The 15,638-nt window shown below is 37.8% G+C and overlaps 1 protein-coding gene across 6 annotated transcripts in view; it reads right to left on the bottom strand.

The window, feature by feature from the left end:
• The window catches only part of SLC7A6 (solute carrier family 7 member 6), a 33,291-nt gene that overhangs the window by 8,633 nt on the left and 9,020 nt on the right, over positions 1-15,638 (bottom strand). For all 6 annotated transcript variants that reach the window (XM_069027172.1, XM_069027171.1, XM_069027175.1 and 3 more), the window contains exons 3-5: positions 13,243-13,368; positions 11,342-11,486; positions 8,730-8,853 (exon numbers count right to left, since the gene is read on the bottom strand). In XM_069027172.1, coding sequence (XP_068883273.1) covers positions 8,730-8,853; positions 11,342-11,486; positions 13,243-13,368 — 395 coding nt within the window. The remainder of the gene's footprint in view (positions 1-8,729; positions 8,854-11,341; positions 11,487-13,242; positions 13,369-15,638) is intronic.

The raw sequence follows: 15,638 nt of genomic DNA, 5'->3' as shown, positions 1-15,638 counted from the left end.
CATTCCTCTGAGCAGTAAAAACCACAAATTATATACAGATCAAAATGCTACAGATTCAATGTATTCCGGATGCAGGCTATGTTCTACATCAACTGTTGATCCAGCTCAAAGCCTAAATAAGTAATTTCCCATGATCTGTAAAAGTCAGACTCTTCAAAAGATAAGAGTAGTGACAACCTCTACCGAACACTGTCATTTCCAATGTACTTTCTAATGCTGTAGTTGGGATTCCTGACAGAGAAAAGGGTGGAGAAACTTCAAGAGGTAAACTTGAGGTGAGGTAATGCATAAGACTATTTTAATTGACAATCATCTAAAAAAAAGTACTGCTTGGTTTGCCAAGTAGATCTGCCTGCAAAATGATCTTTCAGCAAAACAAAGTTGAAAGGTACCTAAAGTTTGGCTCATCTTTCTATTGATATTGACTAGCTTAACATGACACATAATGACCCACCTGCCTTTAGGGAGGTGTTTTCTGACAGGGTTTCACCCTCATTTACAACAAAAATCAGCCAAGTTCATTACTACTACTCAGACACTTGAGCACAAATTTATAAATCTTTCAACACTCTCCTTTCAACAGATGCCAAGAAATGTCTTCTCTAAAACTCAGCTGTAGTCTCTTGTGAACAAAGACAAACCCAAAGATCTCCACAGTGTTTCTTGCTGAAAGAGTTACTGAAGTGTAAGTAAAAGCAGCAACAATAAACATTCACTGCGTGCATATCAGAAGATTATTTTGCAGAAGAAGGCAGGGCAGAGAAAAGCACAACACAAAATCAAGCTATCAAGCACTTTGTTATCAAGTTATCAAGTGTGCACACTGAGTGCATTGCACCAAGAAGGGAAGCAGGGAGGGAAAAGGAGAAGAGTTAGTGGCTGCTTTCTGCTAAAACCACAATTGTGCAGTCGTGGATCCTCCACAAATGAGACAGACCTCTGAGCTGAACTCCTCACCAGTTCCACTTTAACTACCACTACTTCTGGGAGTTGTGAAGTCCATTTATAAAAACAAATGAGCTGGCAATGGAGGAAAGAATGGAGCATTCACAAAGGTATGTGGAGGATGACAGAGGAGCCTACCTGGAGGCAGCTATAAGCAGAAACATTTAGTCCACCATAACAGGAGAAAGCCACCACTATGGGGATGGATATCATCTCAGGATTCTTCTGAGAAAGTCTAAAGAGCAAGAAGGATTAAGAGATTAAATTGTCATCTCTGCTATAGCCTGAAAAATCCTGTAGTCCAGACTTGAATTATAACTGCTTCCAACAGCTTGGAAACAGAGAATTCAGAGAATTGCTGATTTAACACTTGCAATTACAGATGAAGTTCTTTTATGCCCTCCCATCCACTGGGTATGTAAGGTATATATAGATACATGCACACTGTAGGACATGGACCTAGAATTGTTCTCCTTAGTTTAAATTTTTTTTTTTTTCAAACCATCATCGGGAACAATGAAGGAAGAGGCTTCCAGCTGTGCACTTCTCAGCTGAACTGCCCTTATTGCATCATGACTAAAATGTTACATTACTCCCAGAAGAACGGTCAAAATCTGAATTACAGCTTTGTTTCAAGGCATGAATGACTGATTAAATTTTATTTTTGTTCTGGGTTAGTTTGATCTCGTGATCATCAGCTGGAAACTTGTGAATGGTTTGCAAGAACACTTTTTTGTCCTTTTAAAGGTCCAAACAACAGTTCTATACAAACAGGTTGAACTAAAAGCAGCAGAAATCCCCCGCATCAAGAGCTGCCACAACAAAATACTGCCTCACACTCAGTAATTCAGGCACACAGATGAGCAGCAAGACCCACATTTATGTTACAAATCACAAGATGAGAACTGCTTCATCACACTTGAGCTGCACACAAGAAGTGCACTTAGAGGCACACAAGAAATGTCAGATTACACTGAGAGCGTATGGAGCTACAAGCACATGCTGGGCTGGCAAAGCACCAAACAGTATTGATTGGAGGGATATGTGTAGCAAAGAGAATGTGTAGCCTAACATGAGTAAGAAACACCAAAAAATACCCAAAGCTTATGATGCATTTCTATTAGGAGAGTTTAAAAGGCATCTACGGAGCCTCTTCATGTAACTCTTTTCAAGATCCTATTGCCCAGGAGCTTTTCCAGGCTCAGTTCTGTAACATGCTTACCCTGAAAATCATACAGAGCAGTAAGGGGATTAATATATATATGAGCAATCTGACTAGTGTTTTGGAAACACAATTAATTCTGCTTTGACATTTCTCTTGAGGCAAAGTGTAAATACGTTCACACATCACAGGAAGATCTGGCAGTCAGAACTACAGTGTGTTTTCTTAATTTTGAGCTTCTGAGGTCTCCAAGGTGCTATTTGTTAACAGAAACAAACTCTGATTTATGGCAATCAGGAAGCTGCACATGCAAAAAAAGACCCTGAGCAGAAGTTTTCTCCCACTGCCATAGATTACATTGTCAGGACACTGTATGACATCTCTCCTCATTGACCAAATTAGATTTAATGGCACATATATTAAAGAAAAGAAAGAGTGCACCTCAATCAAACCCAGAAAATGGTAAAGGTGCAAAAGAAAACAATTTAAATGTTAGTGTTTCCTGTAATTCTTGTTTCAATTACCATGCTGTTGATCGATTCTACTAAAACAGACATAATGCTCTCCGTGTATTACCGGCAACACCTTTACTCAGAGAAAAAGGTACCAGTGCAGTGCAAGGTCCAGCACAAAATTCCCGCTTCATTTTTAGGTCACTAAATACAATTTTATGGTAAGAGAACCAGCACTACTCTGCTGCATTAATATATTGCATTCCTACTTGCATGTAAGATGTCTCTTCTGTCCAGTCCACAGTAAAATTTCTGATGTCAGCTGCAACAGTAAAACAGTTCCATTTATATTCTCATGGAAGTACTGAAGATATTTGATCTAAACCTCAGGTGTTTATCCTGTTCTTAGCATCTCTAACAGCTAGCTGTAGAACAAGGGTTCAGTGTTTTCCAAGTCTCTTACCTATCTCATATTGCAAATATTACACAGCACTCTTTCAAGTTCAGCTCAGCTTTTCAGCTTGTATTCCAAAGCCAGAGAACTTCCATGTAACTGGCATTGGGAGTGCTGCATTGGCAGTGAATTACAGCTAGCTCCAAGAAAGAAGGCACATAGCTTACTACACAGCTCCCCTCTAAAAGCAACTGCTTGCCCCTAACGAAGAGTTCTTCAGTTGTAAGGTATGGAATGTGCACTTCATCCAAAGAAACCTTACTGGAGAAGTGCCAGTGCAAGCAAAGGAGGAACATGACATTGATGGCTAAGGACAAGCGGATTTTCCTCTTCAGAAAAAGAAGCCAGTGAAGTCAATGAAGGAAGAGAAGTAATATCCAAAAGGTCTAATAAAAATTTTTAAAATTCAGCCTGAATTCAGTTAGAAAAAAGTAACTCAACATTTATTAAACTATACACCAAAGAAGAATGAAACAGCTAAAACACACAGCCTCCCACATTCCAGCTCGTTGAGGGAGCATGGCAAAGCAAAGCAAGCCTGCTCTCGAATACGAGAGAGGGTGAATTGATTGATCTACACTGGACTCAATAGATGATATTCAAAGATGCAACTGAAGTCGTCCTCTTTATCCCCAGTTTACTGACAAAGTTGTACAGTTCCAAGAAAGATGACAGCTGGCTATGCAGGACAAACAACTATTTGCTTCAAGCATTTTTAGCTCTTCCAAGTAAAAGAAGCAAGCTGACAAATATCAGCTATCGTATGAACTCAATCAAAACCCACAGACATGACCAAACACAGGAAGCAGGTAATGAGCTGTGCACTGGCAGCCAATATGTTTCCTGTTAGGAGATAAAACAACCCAGAAAGTGCTTGTGGAGCCAGCTGCCTTCTTCACAAACAAAAAACCACAACTGTAGTCTCAAACAACGAACAAAGTGTTGTTCAGTGACAGGTGAGATAAAATGTTTGCTCTTATTTATTTGTTTTTGTGCTATGGAGTAACTTTCATATGCGTAACACTTAACAGTAAAGGCTGTGTTGGTTTGCATAAGGAGGTAAAACAGAAGTCAACTGTAAAACTCTGACAGGAATCATTGAAAGAGTGATTTGAGATGATCAGCAGTCATCTGAAGAGCATTTTCAGAACTTTTAAGTGAGCTGTTGCTGTACCACTTGAATTTCTTCAACAAAAAAACTTTAAAACTTCAGTGTCTTAGCCCAACACTGGGACTGTACTACAATGAAGGCAATTATGATGTAAAAGAAGGACATTTTATCATGTTTTTCCCTATACAATCCCTTGGTATGATTTCTTTTGCCTCACAGCCACCAAGAAAAACAGTACACACACAAGGTGACGTGGAAAGATACACTCATACTTCCTTTCCTCAGAACTTTTAGTCCATTCAGAAGCTGGAAATACCTTCACCCCACCCCTTTACAGCTCAAAGCCTCTTCCCTGAAAAGAATAGCAGAAAAATACTCCATTCCCTCCCAAGGGAGCAACAAAGAAGATTAAATGTAACTGCTGCTTGACTACACCAAAGACTAAAATGCAGCAATATTACTAGCATGTTTCTTCAAAAATTCATTAATATAATTTTCGCCCTACATCAACTTTCACCAACTACATAAAAGGCAATAAGTAATCTGTGTCTTGTATCATGTGTAGAATATGTGAGCAGGTGAAAGTGGCTCATTTTCATCAGATTAATTTTTTTCAATAGCTTAATTCTCACCTCCTTTTTTCATTCATCCCCAGAATACAATGCCCTAAGTCCTCTTAAAGATTCCATTGAGGATAAAACTCTCTTCCACCACCCAGAGAAATTTCACCATAAAGATTTTTACATTTTCATATGATAGGAGGGTTTTCAAATACAGCCACTAGCTCTTCCCCCTCCCCCTGAATTAAGTATTTGAATTTGAACTGCAAGTGCACTTTTGAAGCAATTCTCCAAATTACTGCCACTTACTGCTTTTTGGTTCACATTGTTTAGCTTCAGTACTAAAAGGAGCTCCCCTTTAAGAACAGGCTAAATTAGAAGATTAACTACAAGAGCACACGTGCTGCACTCCCCACTGTGACCCAACCACACAGAGTAGTGCAAAGTACATGTCATGCACGAGTCAGGTCCTCAGTGTCAACTCCTCCATTCTAGAGACATCCTTCCAGAGGCCCACACTATTTGCTAATGTCTTAGTAGATCAAGTTTAAAGTCTGTTTCATAAAACTGGGCAATTGTTCACATCAGTGAGAAGGAATCTTCAATAGCTCATGTATTAAGTATTAAACTTCAGCTGCACTTTCACCTAATCATTCTAAAAGGGATGGAAATAGTAGCAATCAGAAAAGCATTGTTTGCCAGCTGATGAGACATCTCAGCAAAAAATCCTTTAGATAGAACATGAGTTCGGCTTTTAAATTCAGGTATTTGACAAACCTGAGATAGAGTGAAAACTTATATGTTTAGATTTCCAAAAATCTCTGACATTCTTCGAGTTCCATTAAAATTAGCCCAACAAATAAAACATCTAAAATAACTTTGGAACTCACAAACATATTTTTACATTCTTTTCCTGGTCACTCAGTATCTCTGCATGTGATTAGACTGACTAAGGACTTTACATCATTTTTAAGTCTTCCTTTTTTGTCCTCCATGTTCAGATACATCCTACAGTAGAGAGGAAAACCTGATCTGTCCCGTTCTGAGTATTACAATTTCATGGAAAGTTGCACGTATATATACATAAATGTATACATGGACTCAAGGATAAATACATACTCTTGGTAAAAAACTGATCTCAAAGAACAACTAAATGAAGTATATATAAAATCATAAAAATTTAGGCCTGGGTTTCACACGTGCAGTAAGGTTCAGGCATTCACCAGCCCTCCTTTATCCAGCCACCAATTGCTGCTGCAATGCTGTCACTTTCTGTGTTCAGGAGCATGGACTGGGCAGGCCCCCAGGGAATCAGTGTCCCAGTCTCCCAGGCTGGGCCACTTTCCCTGATCCCATTCACCATCCAGCTGTATAAACCTTTGTGAGGACAAGGGGCAGGAGCAGTAGAGCAAGCACAGAATGCTCCTAGAGGATTGGCTGGATTGGAGAATTTCACTGCTGTCAAAGGAGTTTATTTTCCAGATTTTGTTAGGGAAAAACCTGTGTTGCTTTACAGAAATCAGGACAGACAGGGGACTCTGTATTGGCTTTTAGATTTGTCTGGATTAAGTAACTACCAGGCAAGTATTAATAATTCCATTATCAGTCACTGGAAGGTACTTTATATGGGATACTACAGCCCACAATAGAAATAAATTACCCCTTAGCATATGTTTATTCAAAGCCTAGTATTTTCTATCCTTGTTTTGTCTCATTCTGAGATGTTTTAGGAAGTTTTTCCCAATACATTTCATGACAATTCTGTATTTGTGTATGCCTGTTAAAAAAAGGTAAAGAATTATTATTTACTTTCAATACATTCTGAAATAAACATTTGTATAATTAATTTGAAATAACAAGTTACAGCCCACATTTACCATAAACTACTTTGAAATCTTACACTAAATACAAATATTTCTGCAGTCTGAAATAAAGTTAAGTCAGTGCTTTTGCAGGACCATTTGCCCATATATCTGAAACAAGAGTTTTCTGGTTTACTAAGCTGGTTTTTAATCCCAGTAATCCTCTGTGGGAACAGAGAAAATACTTCCTTCATTTTGATGTATTTAAAACTCTCTGTTCGTTGTCTAACTACTTATATTTTAGAAGCCAATTGGGAATCTAAAAGGGAGGCAAGGCATTCTTTCTTTTCCTTTGATTTAAATAGCCAAAAAGATTAAATTTTCCCAAGTTTCAGCTTTAAAGGACATGAAGTACCCAGAACAATCCAATTAATTCACTAGTTACAGGGCAAAAGAAAAACGCAACCCTTTACTTTTGTTTCATTATTAGCTTAAGTACAGAACATGTTTCTACCAGCTTTTACTTTAAGAAGTTTAGATCTTTTAACTGGATCCAAACTTCCTTCCATACACAAAAATAATAAATTTCAAAATGTTAAAAGTTTTTGGAATGAATACAGTGTTGGGAAGACAGTGGTATAAGTTACTGAAGAGGAGATACAAAGCTGAACTTTGTCATGGCTGAGCTGCCACATCCATTTACAGATAGGCTTTGCACCAACCATCAGCTCAGAGGAACCGTGCTCCATGTTTGGAATACTACAGCACAAAGGAACACAACCATGTACTCAGGAGTCTTAATTTACAATTAGCTGGAAGTGCACAAGTCTAATTAGTGACTTTGCAAAGTACAGTAACAAGATGCATCTGTGCTCATTTTAATAGATCTGGTAATCTATTATTATTAGACATGATTTCATTAACTGCTTTGCTACTTGAGATTAAAATATTTATGATGAGTTGTTCTGTCCTCCTGTGTTAAGTATTAAAATAAACTAGGGATTTTTCCTGTGTCATCCCTTGAAATGAAATGCATCCCTAGAAGGTGCAAAGTCAATAATGTAGCAAAATGCCACTTGATGTGGTGGTGCATTCCCCCCTCCTCCTTTCCAGGAGGCACCGTGATCTGAGAAATGCTCCGTAGGCCTCAGTCTTGAAAAACAGCACCTGGGCTCAGGTCTTCCCGAGCTTATCAGAAACACCATCTGCTCCCAGGGCAGCTGTCTAACAAGCTCCTGCTCTCCTTACGAACAGCCTTGGAAAATATTTTTCTTGCCAGAACAGCACAACATTCCTGTTCTCACACCATCAAGGAAAGTGCCACCCCAAACATTGTTATGACTAAAGCCCACTCTCCTGTGACCCTACAAACAGCAGTTCAGAAGGAGACCCTTGGAGCTCTCCTGGAACCGCAGCAGGCTGCGATGAGCAGCTCCCTCTGAGCAGGGCCTCTCAGAGCCAGCCAACTCTCACATTTGCTATAACTGGAGGATCAGCCAACAGTGAGTCCTGGGCTGATACCTCGCTCCTCGAGGCCTGACCCTTCACCCACTGGGGAGATGCAAAGGCGTCCAAAGTGAGTATTTCACTGCCCTCTGAGGGGAATTTTTCACAGGTACCTTGTTTGCACTGAGTCTTCTGTCAGGCTGCATAAACGTGCATATATGCTATAGCAAATCTGGGAGAAATAAGGCTTTCTTAGATGTTTAAGTGCCTTAGATATCTCAGTAAGTTAGGCCTGTAAATAAGGTTAAGTTACAGTTATAAGCTAAGTTAAATGCTTCTTAGTGTTGTTCTTTTGTTAAGTTGCTAAGTTCAACTTAGAAGTCGTAAATTAGGGTAAGTGCTGCTAAGCATTACTCATTTGTTAAATTGTAAACGTTAAGCTATAACATAAGGTTAAGGTAGGCATAAGTTAAAATACCGTTGTGTCTGAGTGTTGTTAAGCTTTTAGGCTGCATTCCTTTTTTCCTTGTTCTTGCTATCCTTTTGTCACACACACACACACACATATACACCTAGGCAGCTCTCAGTTAATTTCTGTTTTGATTGCCTGGATTGTATTTGGTTTTATTGTTGCTTGTTTTTCCTTGGTGTGCCTTAACTGTCCTAGAAGTAGTACAGTGAATCATGCATATGAACTTTGTTGTGCTGTCGCTTAACACTGAGTCTGGTTTTTGCTCATACCCTTACCAATGATTTTGTAAGCAATCTCAAACACTCGTAACACTTGGTCAACTTACCACTGCCACAGCATCACTAGCGAGAACAGCTTGAGCATCCAGCACTGTATAGTAAGCTATATTGGTCATAATATAGATAACTGTCACAATTGGCATAGATACTGCAATAGCCAGGGGCAAGTTCCTGTAAGACAAAAACAACCAAAACTCCACAACCCATAACTGCAGGGGAAAAAAAAAATATCCATTAGTAGTAACAGATTACAGTTATTTATTTGTATCCTTTACAGTAGACAGAAAAGTTATGAAGCCAAAATAAAGATTTCAAAAAAAGGTATCTCTGGAACCAGAGTTTGGTTTCTTTTATAACTAGAAATTCTAATATAGAAGACTGGGAAAAAATCTGATTTTTATAGTAACTTATAACCTAAATTATGTGTAAAAAGGGATTCTATGCAATCGCTCTTCAAATACTCTAACTTCAAGGTTTCCAGATCTGTAATAACAGCCTTCAAACTTACGTGCTTTAAATGATTTCCTACTGTCTGTGTTAATCACCACAACTAGAACCCAAAGAGGGTTCCTAGAACTGGTGCAGGGAGATCTATTAAACCAAACCCCTGTTCTTCTCATCTGCACTCACCACTGCAGAGAACAAGCTAACTGAGCTGCACAACAGAGATGCAGATCTAAAATTGCTGAACAGCTGTGAGCCCCAGCATGTGGTGTAGCTTACTAGCAACACATGTCTAGAAAGCTGCACAAAAAAAAGTCAAGAGTAACAGGAAAACAGTGCTAACCTTTAGATGTAAGCAGATAAGGCTTAACTGTGAGATAAACTCACAGTCCTAAGTGTGCAGCTCCACAGAAAGAAACTACAGAGTAGAAACAGATTTTTAATTTTAGGCTTTGGCTTTTCTCAGCCTGATTCTTTCCTCAAACCTCACAGGAATATTCAAATGTTTCAAAAGGGGAAGCAGAACTGAGAGTGTTACTCTCACGTTTGCCCAGCTTGAAATCAAACAGAGCAGGGTGACATTGATGTGCATTTGCCATGAACATTGCTTTCAATAACAACAACAAAAAAGCCTCCAGACAACAAAACCCCAAAGCATAAAAATTACCAGTCTGACTAAAACATTGAAAGTTCCCTCAAAAACTTCCTGAGGCCCAGAAGTCCAGCTGTGTCTGTCTGCTGCCATGGAAGCAGAGAAACAAACATACCCCACAATCCTCCATATAAATCAGTAAATTAGTAACTGGGAGCTCTGACTCTTCTTCCAGGTTGCACACTCATAGTAAGAGACCCGAGAATCCCAGCACAGAGAAGAAAGAGAAGCAGAAAACTGTGAATTTAATTCAGAAATATTACACAATGTAACAAAAATCTGAAATAGCATTTTAAGGACTTTGCATCATCCAAGATTAATGAAGCCAAGTACCTTGGCTTTAATGTCAAATGTAATTTGTGGATTTCAACTTTTGGGTGGACAAGCGTGAAGGCACTACCAATCAAGTGAACATGAAAAATATATAATTCTTGTAGTAATTTTGTAGAATTATGGAATACCTCATTATTCCCAAGAACTGTCAATGCAGAAAGCTGAAATATGAAGTTCACTTTACCAGCTACCATTCTATCAAGAACGAAGCTTGTATTAGGCACTGATGCCTATATAGAGCAAATGACTATGAAGAAATTTTCATCAGCTAAATATCCTGGGAGAAAAATTGTTTTTCAAAATTATACATCTAATAGAACAGCTATCAAACTGATAACAGAGAACAATACACTAACTTTAAAAAGAAGAAAAGGCACTGCAACAATACTCTAAAAAAGGAGTTTTTAGCAGAAAAAACCCACAATTTGAAAGACCAAATGACTGATGAAAATACAAAATGTATGTATTCTGAATATGTTTATCAAATCTTTAAAAGAGGATTTGAAGAAACAAACTGTCAATCTGGAATTCAATCTGACTAAAAATAGCTACTTTTAGAGTTAAAATACTTATCCACTATTTTATCTTTTTAATAGATAACTTTCCTGGTTAGATAAACACTCAGCATAAAACTCAACATCCAACATAGAAGAAAATAAACTGCAAAAGTCAGAATCAGTTGGGAGAACTAAAAAAAAAAAAAACTCATTCATTCTTTATCATTCAGCTATAGCAATCTGAGCTGTTGCTCATAACAGGATGTAAAAATTATCAAAGGGGGGTCTATTCTAACATAAAGGTGTCTGCTTACAGACTCACAACTGAGCAAGATTAGCCAGTCACATTTTAGAGCATAAATTCATGGAAAAGATTAACATTCTTAAATATGAAATCAGAATGATTGCACAGGTAAACACAGACAACACTTAGGTACCTGTTCCACTGCAACACTGACACCTATTATAATAAATAGTAACAACATCTTGAACTGAAAGCTTACCTAGCATGGAATACAGCATCCTGCAATCATCTACACTTATTTATTCTTATGTTTTTCTCTCTTTTTCATTTTTAATGGAGTTTAGTAAATCTTTGCTAGTGGCCATACACAGCCTCACCAGCAGAGCAGTTCTACTCATTTCTGTGTAAGCTCAGAATTTATTAGTGAATAACATCCACAAACCCAGCAACTTGGGAAATATCCACATTTAGAAAGCTCAGATCATTTACCTTTCTGGGTTTTTGATTTCTTCTGTTACATAATTGAGCGTATCCCAACCAGAGTAAGAAAACAAGGCAGAATATAACGCAAGGGAGATGTCTCCAATATCAAAGGAGGATCCCTCAAAAGCGTTCTTAAAGTGCCATATATGTCCTGTGTGGAAGAGATGCAATGAAGGACAGGATAAAAAAATACAGTAAGTAATGTTTTTCAATGTGGCACACAATTGCAAAAACACCGCAGAAACGCTAATTCCTTCAAATCTGCTTATTAAGACCTTTTCTTCCAATTCTACTCTGTGTTTTAGCCATGAGAATAAGCATGGCATTCAAAACTACTAAAAATTATTGGGTGTGTATGATACTGCTTTAAAATTGAACACCTGGTTTGTCCACAGTGGCACAAGAAGTTCAGGAACATTAAGTTCCAACTAAGTTATGAACAATTGGCAATGACAGTACTCAGTTTAAGGGTGGGGGTTTATAACATATATATTTAGAAAATAACCCACTCTATTCTTCTAAATCCTTTTAAATTTTCAAACATTTAGCCTATGCAGAAAACAAAGATTACAAGTGATTTTAGACAACTATGACAAGAAACCCCCACAAAAACACCTACATGGATGTTTGAGGTTTTGCTATTAAAAATACACAACTGAGAAAAAATAATGGAGCATAAAGTACTACTGTTAAGACAAAATTTTCCCAAGCTAAAAGTGTATGTATGTTTTTTGGACCAGTATTTGTGAAAACTTGTGCCATCTTTTGACTTTAGGCAAGTCAAGACAAGCTCATCAATCACAGTTTATATATTCAGACTCACACACAAAACTGCCAAAAACAGAAAGGCAAGTTACTGTCTAACTCCAAAACATGCTCTGTAGTATGCATCCTGAAGTGTTTAGACTCCATTAAAACTGGCCAGGGTAGTATTTGAGGCCTCTAAAATATCTTTACTTATTTCTCTTCCCTACTTTTTATCGCAATCAGACGTTGCTACTCCCTTGGCACAGACATAGGTGGAGTAACTGCTGAGTTAGGAACATAAAAAGGAGACAATGTCAAGGAAATTAGATGTGAACAAGCTCAGTATCTACGAAACAAGGGATGGGCTGATGTGTTAAGGATTAAACCTGGTGCTCACATATGCATATTTTTGTTTCATAGTAGTTATCTTGTTCATGAACTTTCAACAATAACCAGTTAGAGCAAAGGACATAAATTGTCAGATTGCCAGGGAAAGACAGATCTTTATGGCAGCTTTGAAAGCAGGATACTTTTCTTAAGCTAACACACCAACAAACTCTTCCCAAAAGAAGGGCTAAAAATAAAACTAAATTCAGAATTTCTCCTAACCTGAAGGCACACCGCCCAACACACACACATTCTAATTCTCAACAGCTTTAACAGAACTCAGGCTTTGAGCAAAAACAGAGCTGTAGTTTCACAAATCTACCTACATATTCTTAGAAATCTATTTGTGCTTTAAGTTCAGACACTTTCAGATTGGAGATTCATTTTGTAAAAAAAAATATTCAGTTGATCTCACTGTAAAGTAGCATGCTCCTTAGAGAAATTTATAACTTTCTCCACTGCCACTGTCTCTGTATATTGCTGTTTTCATTTCCTCTATTATTCTGTACTGCAGGCTGTAAATTACACAACATTGCTGAGCAATCAATTACCTTCTTTAACCAAGTTCAAAGTCAACTGAGATTGAATAGATATCTCATGACAGTTTCATGATAATGTCTAACATTGGTATTATTGGTATTTTCGAAGTGGCTGTATTATGCTTTTTTTACTGAGGCTTTTCATAAAACATACAGGGGTAGTTTACAGTCTTTAGACCAGTCACTCAGTTTAACTGATAAACACAAACCTTTGCTTTAATTTTACAAGCTTACCCTGGCATATTTTAACAAGTCCGGTGACGATGATGGCAATAAGAGCAAGCACTTTAGCGTAAGTAAATACATCCTGCACACGTGTACCCCACTTAACATAGGCACAATTTATAAATGTTAGAAGACCTAGGGGAGGAAAAGAAAAGAAAAATTAAAAGACTATTTGAACAATGCTCAGTTTAATTCACTTTTCAAAGCTTTTAATTGTAATCTAAATATGCACTTACTTGTTATACTAATACTTAGGTTAAACTAAGCCAAATACACAAGTACTGAAAACACACTGATTCCAACAAAACAGGAGGAAACAGATGTTCTAAACACACTGTTTCAACAGACGGAAGGAAAGACCTTCCTGCTCTCTGATTACATGCCCACTTTCCTAACGTTACCCCTCATCAGCTGCACTCTGGAACTACCCTAAAACTAAAGGAACTGCTACATGAAATAATTCATTTCAGTGTAGCAATATTGCTCCAGTAAGTGAAAGATTATCTAGAAATTCCTTTGGGCAAACAAAAGAATGCTTGAACAGCTTTTCTTATGCTTCCTTGTTAGGCTGAGGATGAGTTCAACATCCATGGAGTAGCTGCAATGCTAAGTATGATTACAGGTGATTCAAAACTCTTTTCCAGTTCTACTGAACTGTATTATGGAGAATAGATTGATTTTACAAGGGCACGTACTGACAGGACAAGGGTTAATGGCTTTAACTGGAAAGAAGGTAGATTAGATTAGATTAGATTAGGTGTCATTAAGAAATCCTTCTATGTGAGGGTCATGAAGCACTGGCACAGGTTGCCCAGAGAAGCTGGGGGTGCCCCATTCCTGGAAGTGCTCAAGGCCAGGTTAGATGGGGTTTGCAGCAATCTGGTCTAGTGGAAGGTGTCCCCACCCATGGCAGGGGTTGGTACAAGATGATCTTCAAGGTCCCTTCCAACCTAAACCATTCTGTGGTTCTAAAGAGCATATGCTTTACAGCTAATACAACAGTAGTCTGGATTTTTACAAACTGGTAGGAAGTAATGAGTATTCTGAGTGTATTTAGCCCTCTATCCAAAATAAATTAGAGAGTCAGACCTATTTCACAAGATTGCAATGCAACTTGAAATGAGACTTTCTGATCTCACAAACATTTTGTAGCTGCTGACTAAACTTACTCATGTGATCAACTTCCCCAAGACAGTTCTCATGACTCTCAACATTTTGCTTTTGCATTCATTATCTTTTTCTGAAGTGGAGAGTCAGACAACCTCTGCCTGAACTCAAGGGCTGTATATTGAATAGGGTTCAGTATCTTCAGTATTCTTTACTTAACAGATCCTAATTCAGTACGTATTTTTTTAAACCAGATTATCACTATATTATTGAAACTTCTGTATTGGAAACAATATTTCCCCCAAATCTCAGTTTCTCTCTAGCTGGTGAAAAAGTGTTTATATACTACTGTACTTTTTATCTCTACAGAGTCTCCTTGTACTGCGTCTTTTAAATATGCATATAAATAAAAACGAAACTTGATTGTTTCAGGAGTAAGGTAGTAGTAAATCAAAATTAAATAAAAAGATGCGATATATTATTTTCTTTCCCATAATCCAAGAACACCGTGATACTATTAAGATAAAAATTTACCTAAGCAGAGTTACCAAATTGAAAACAATAACTTTTAAAAGGTAACAAAAGAAAGGTAGTGATCTGACAAGTATGGCATTAGTATGTTAGACAGTCTGGCCAAGCTGAACGAGGTTCAAGTGAGCTTGGCAAGATGAGGGGGGAAAAAAACCCCAGTTGTATCAAATTTCAAAAGTCAGGACTGCTGCAGCTCCCACAGAGACCTCAGGAATAAAACACTCTGCTCAGTCTCTGCTCTTCAATATTAGTGATTGGAGTACTTGCTCACTGGGTTTATTTCAGCCATTTTTTTTAAAAGCAACTTTCATTGGGATGAATTATTATCAATAAGTTAGGGCTTGGTCTCTACTTCAGACGAAATGATACTCTGATACCTTATGAGGAAAAAAAAAAGAGAAAGATAATCAATATTCTGAATAAGCCACATGTCCTCTCTTTCTTTCACTAAAATTACTCTGTTTTCTTCAACTTAATTATTGTTTAGCCACTTAAAAGTTTCTGAGAACTGTCAAGTTTAGTTCTGTGGAACCAGATGACACCCCACTGCCAAAACAATTGTCAAAGTAATGCTGTATAACACAGACTGTTCTCACACTAGCTCTAGTATTGCTACTACTACAATTAAAAAAACGCAAGAAACAAAACTAAAAGTAAACCCCACAACAAACCCACCCATTCTCACATACAATCTGTGCCTAACCAATGTGCAGGCTTTCACTCCCAGCAGCTTCATTCTTATGGGATTAATCATATCCAGAGCTAGG

The sequence above is a fragment of the Aphelocoma coerulescens genome, chromosome 11 (genome assembly GCF_041296385.1).
Source record: "Aphelocoma coerulescens isolate FSJ_1873_10779 chromosome 11, UR_Acoe_1.0, whole genome shotgun sequence".
NCBI classification, from domain to species: Eukaryota; Metazoa; Chordata; class Aves; order Passeriformes; family Corvidae; genus Aphelocoma; species Aphelocoma coerulescens.
The sequence above is the reverse complement of the archived record's forward strand: the minus strand, read 5'-3'. Positions and strand labels throughout refer to the sequence as shown.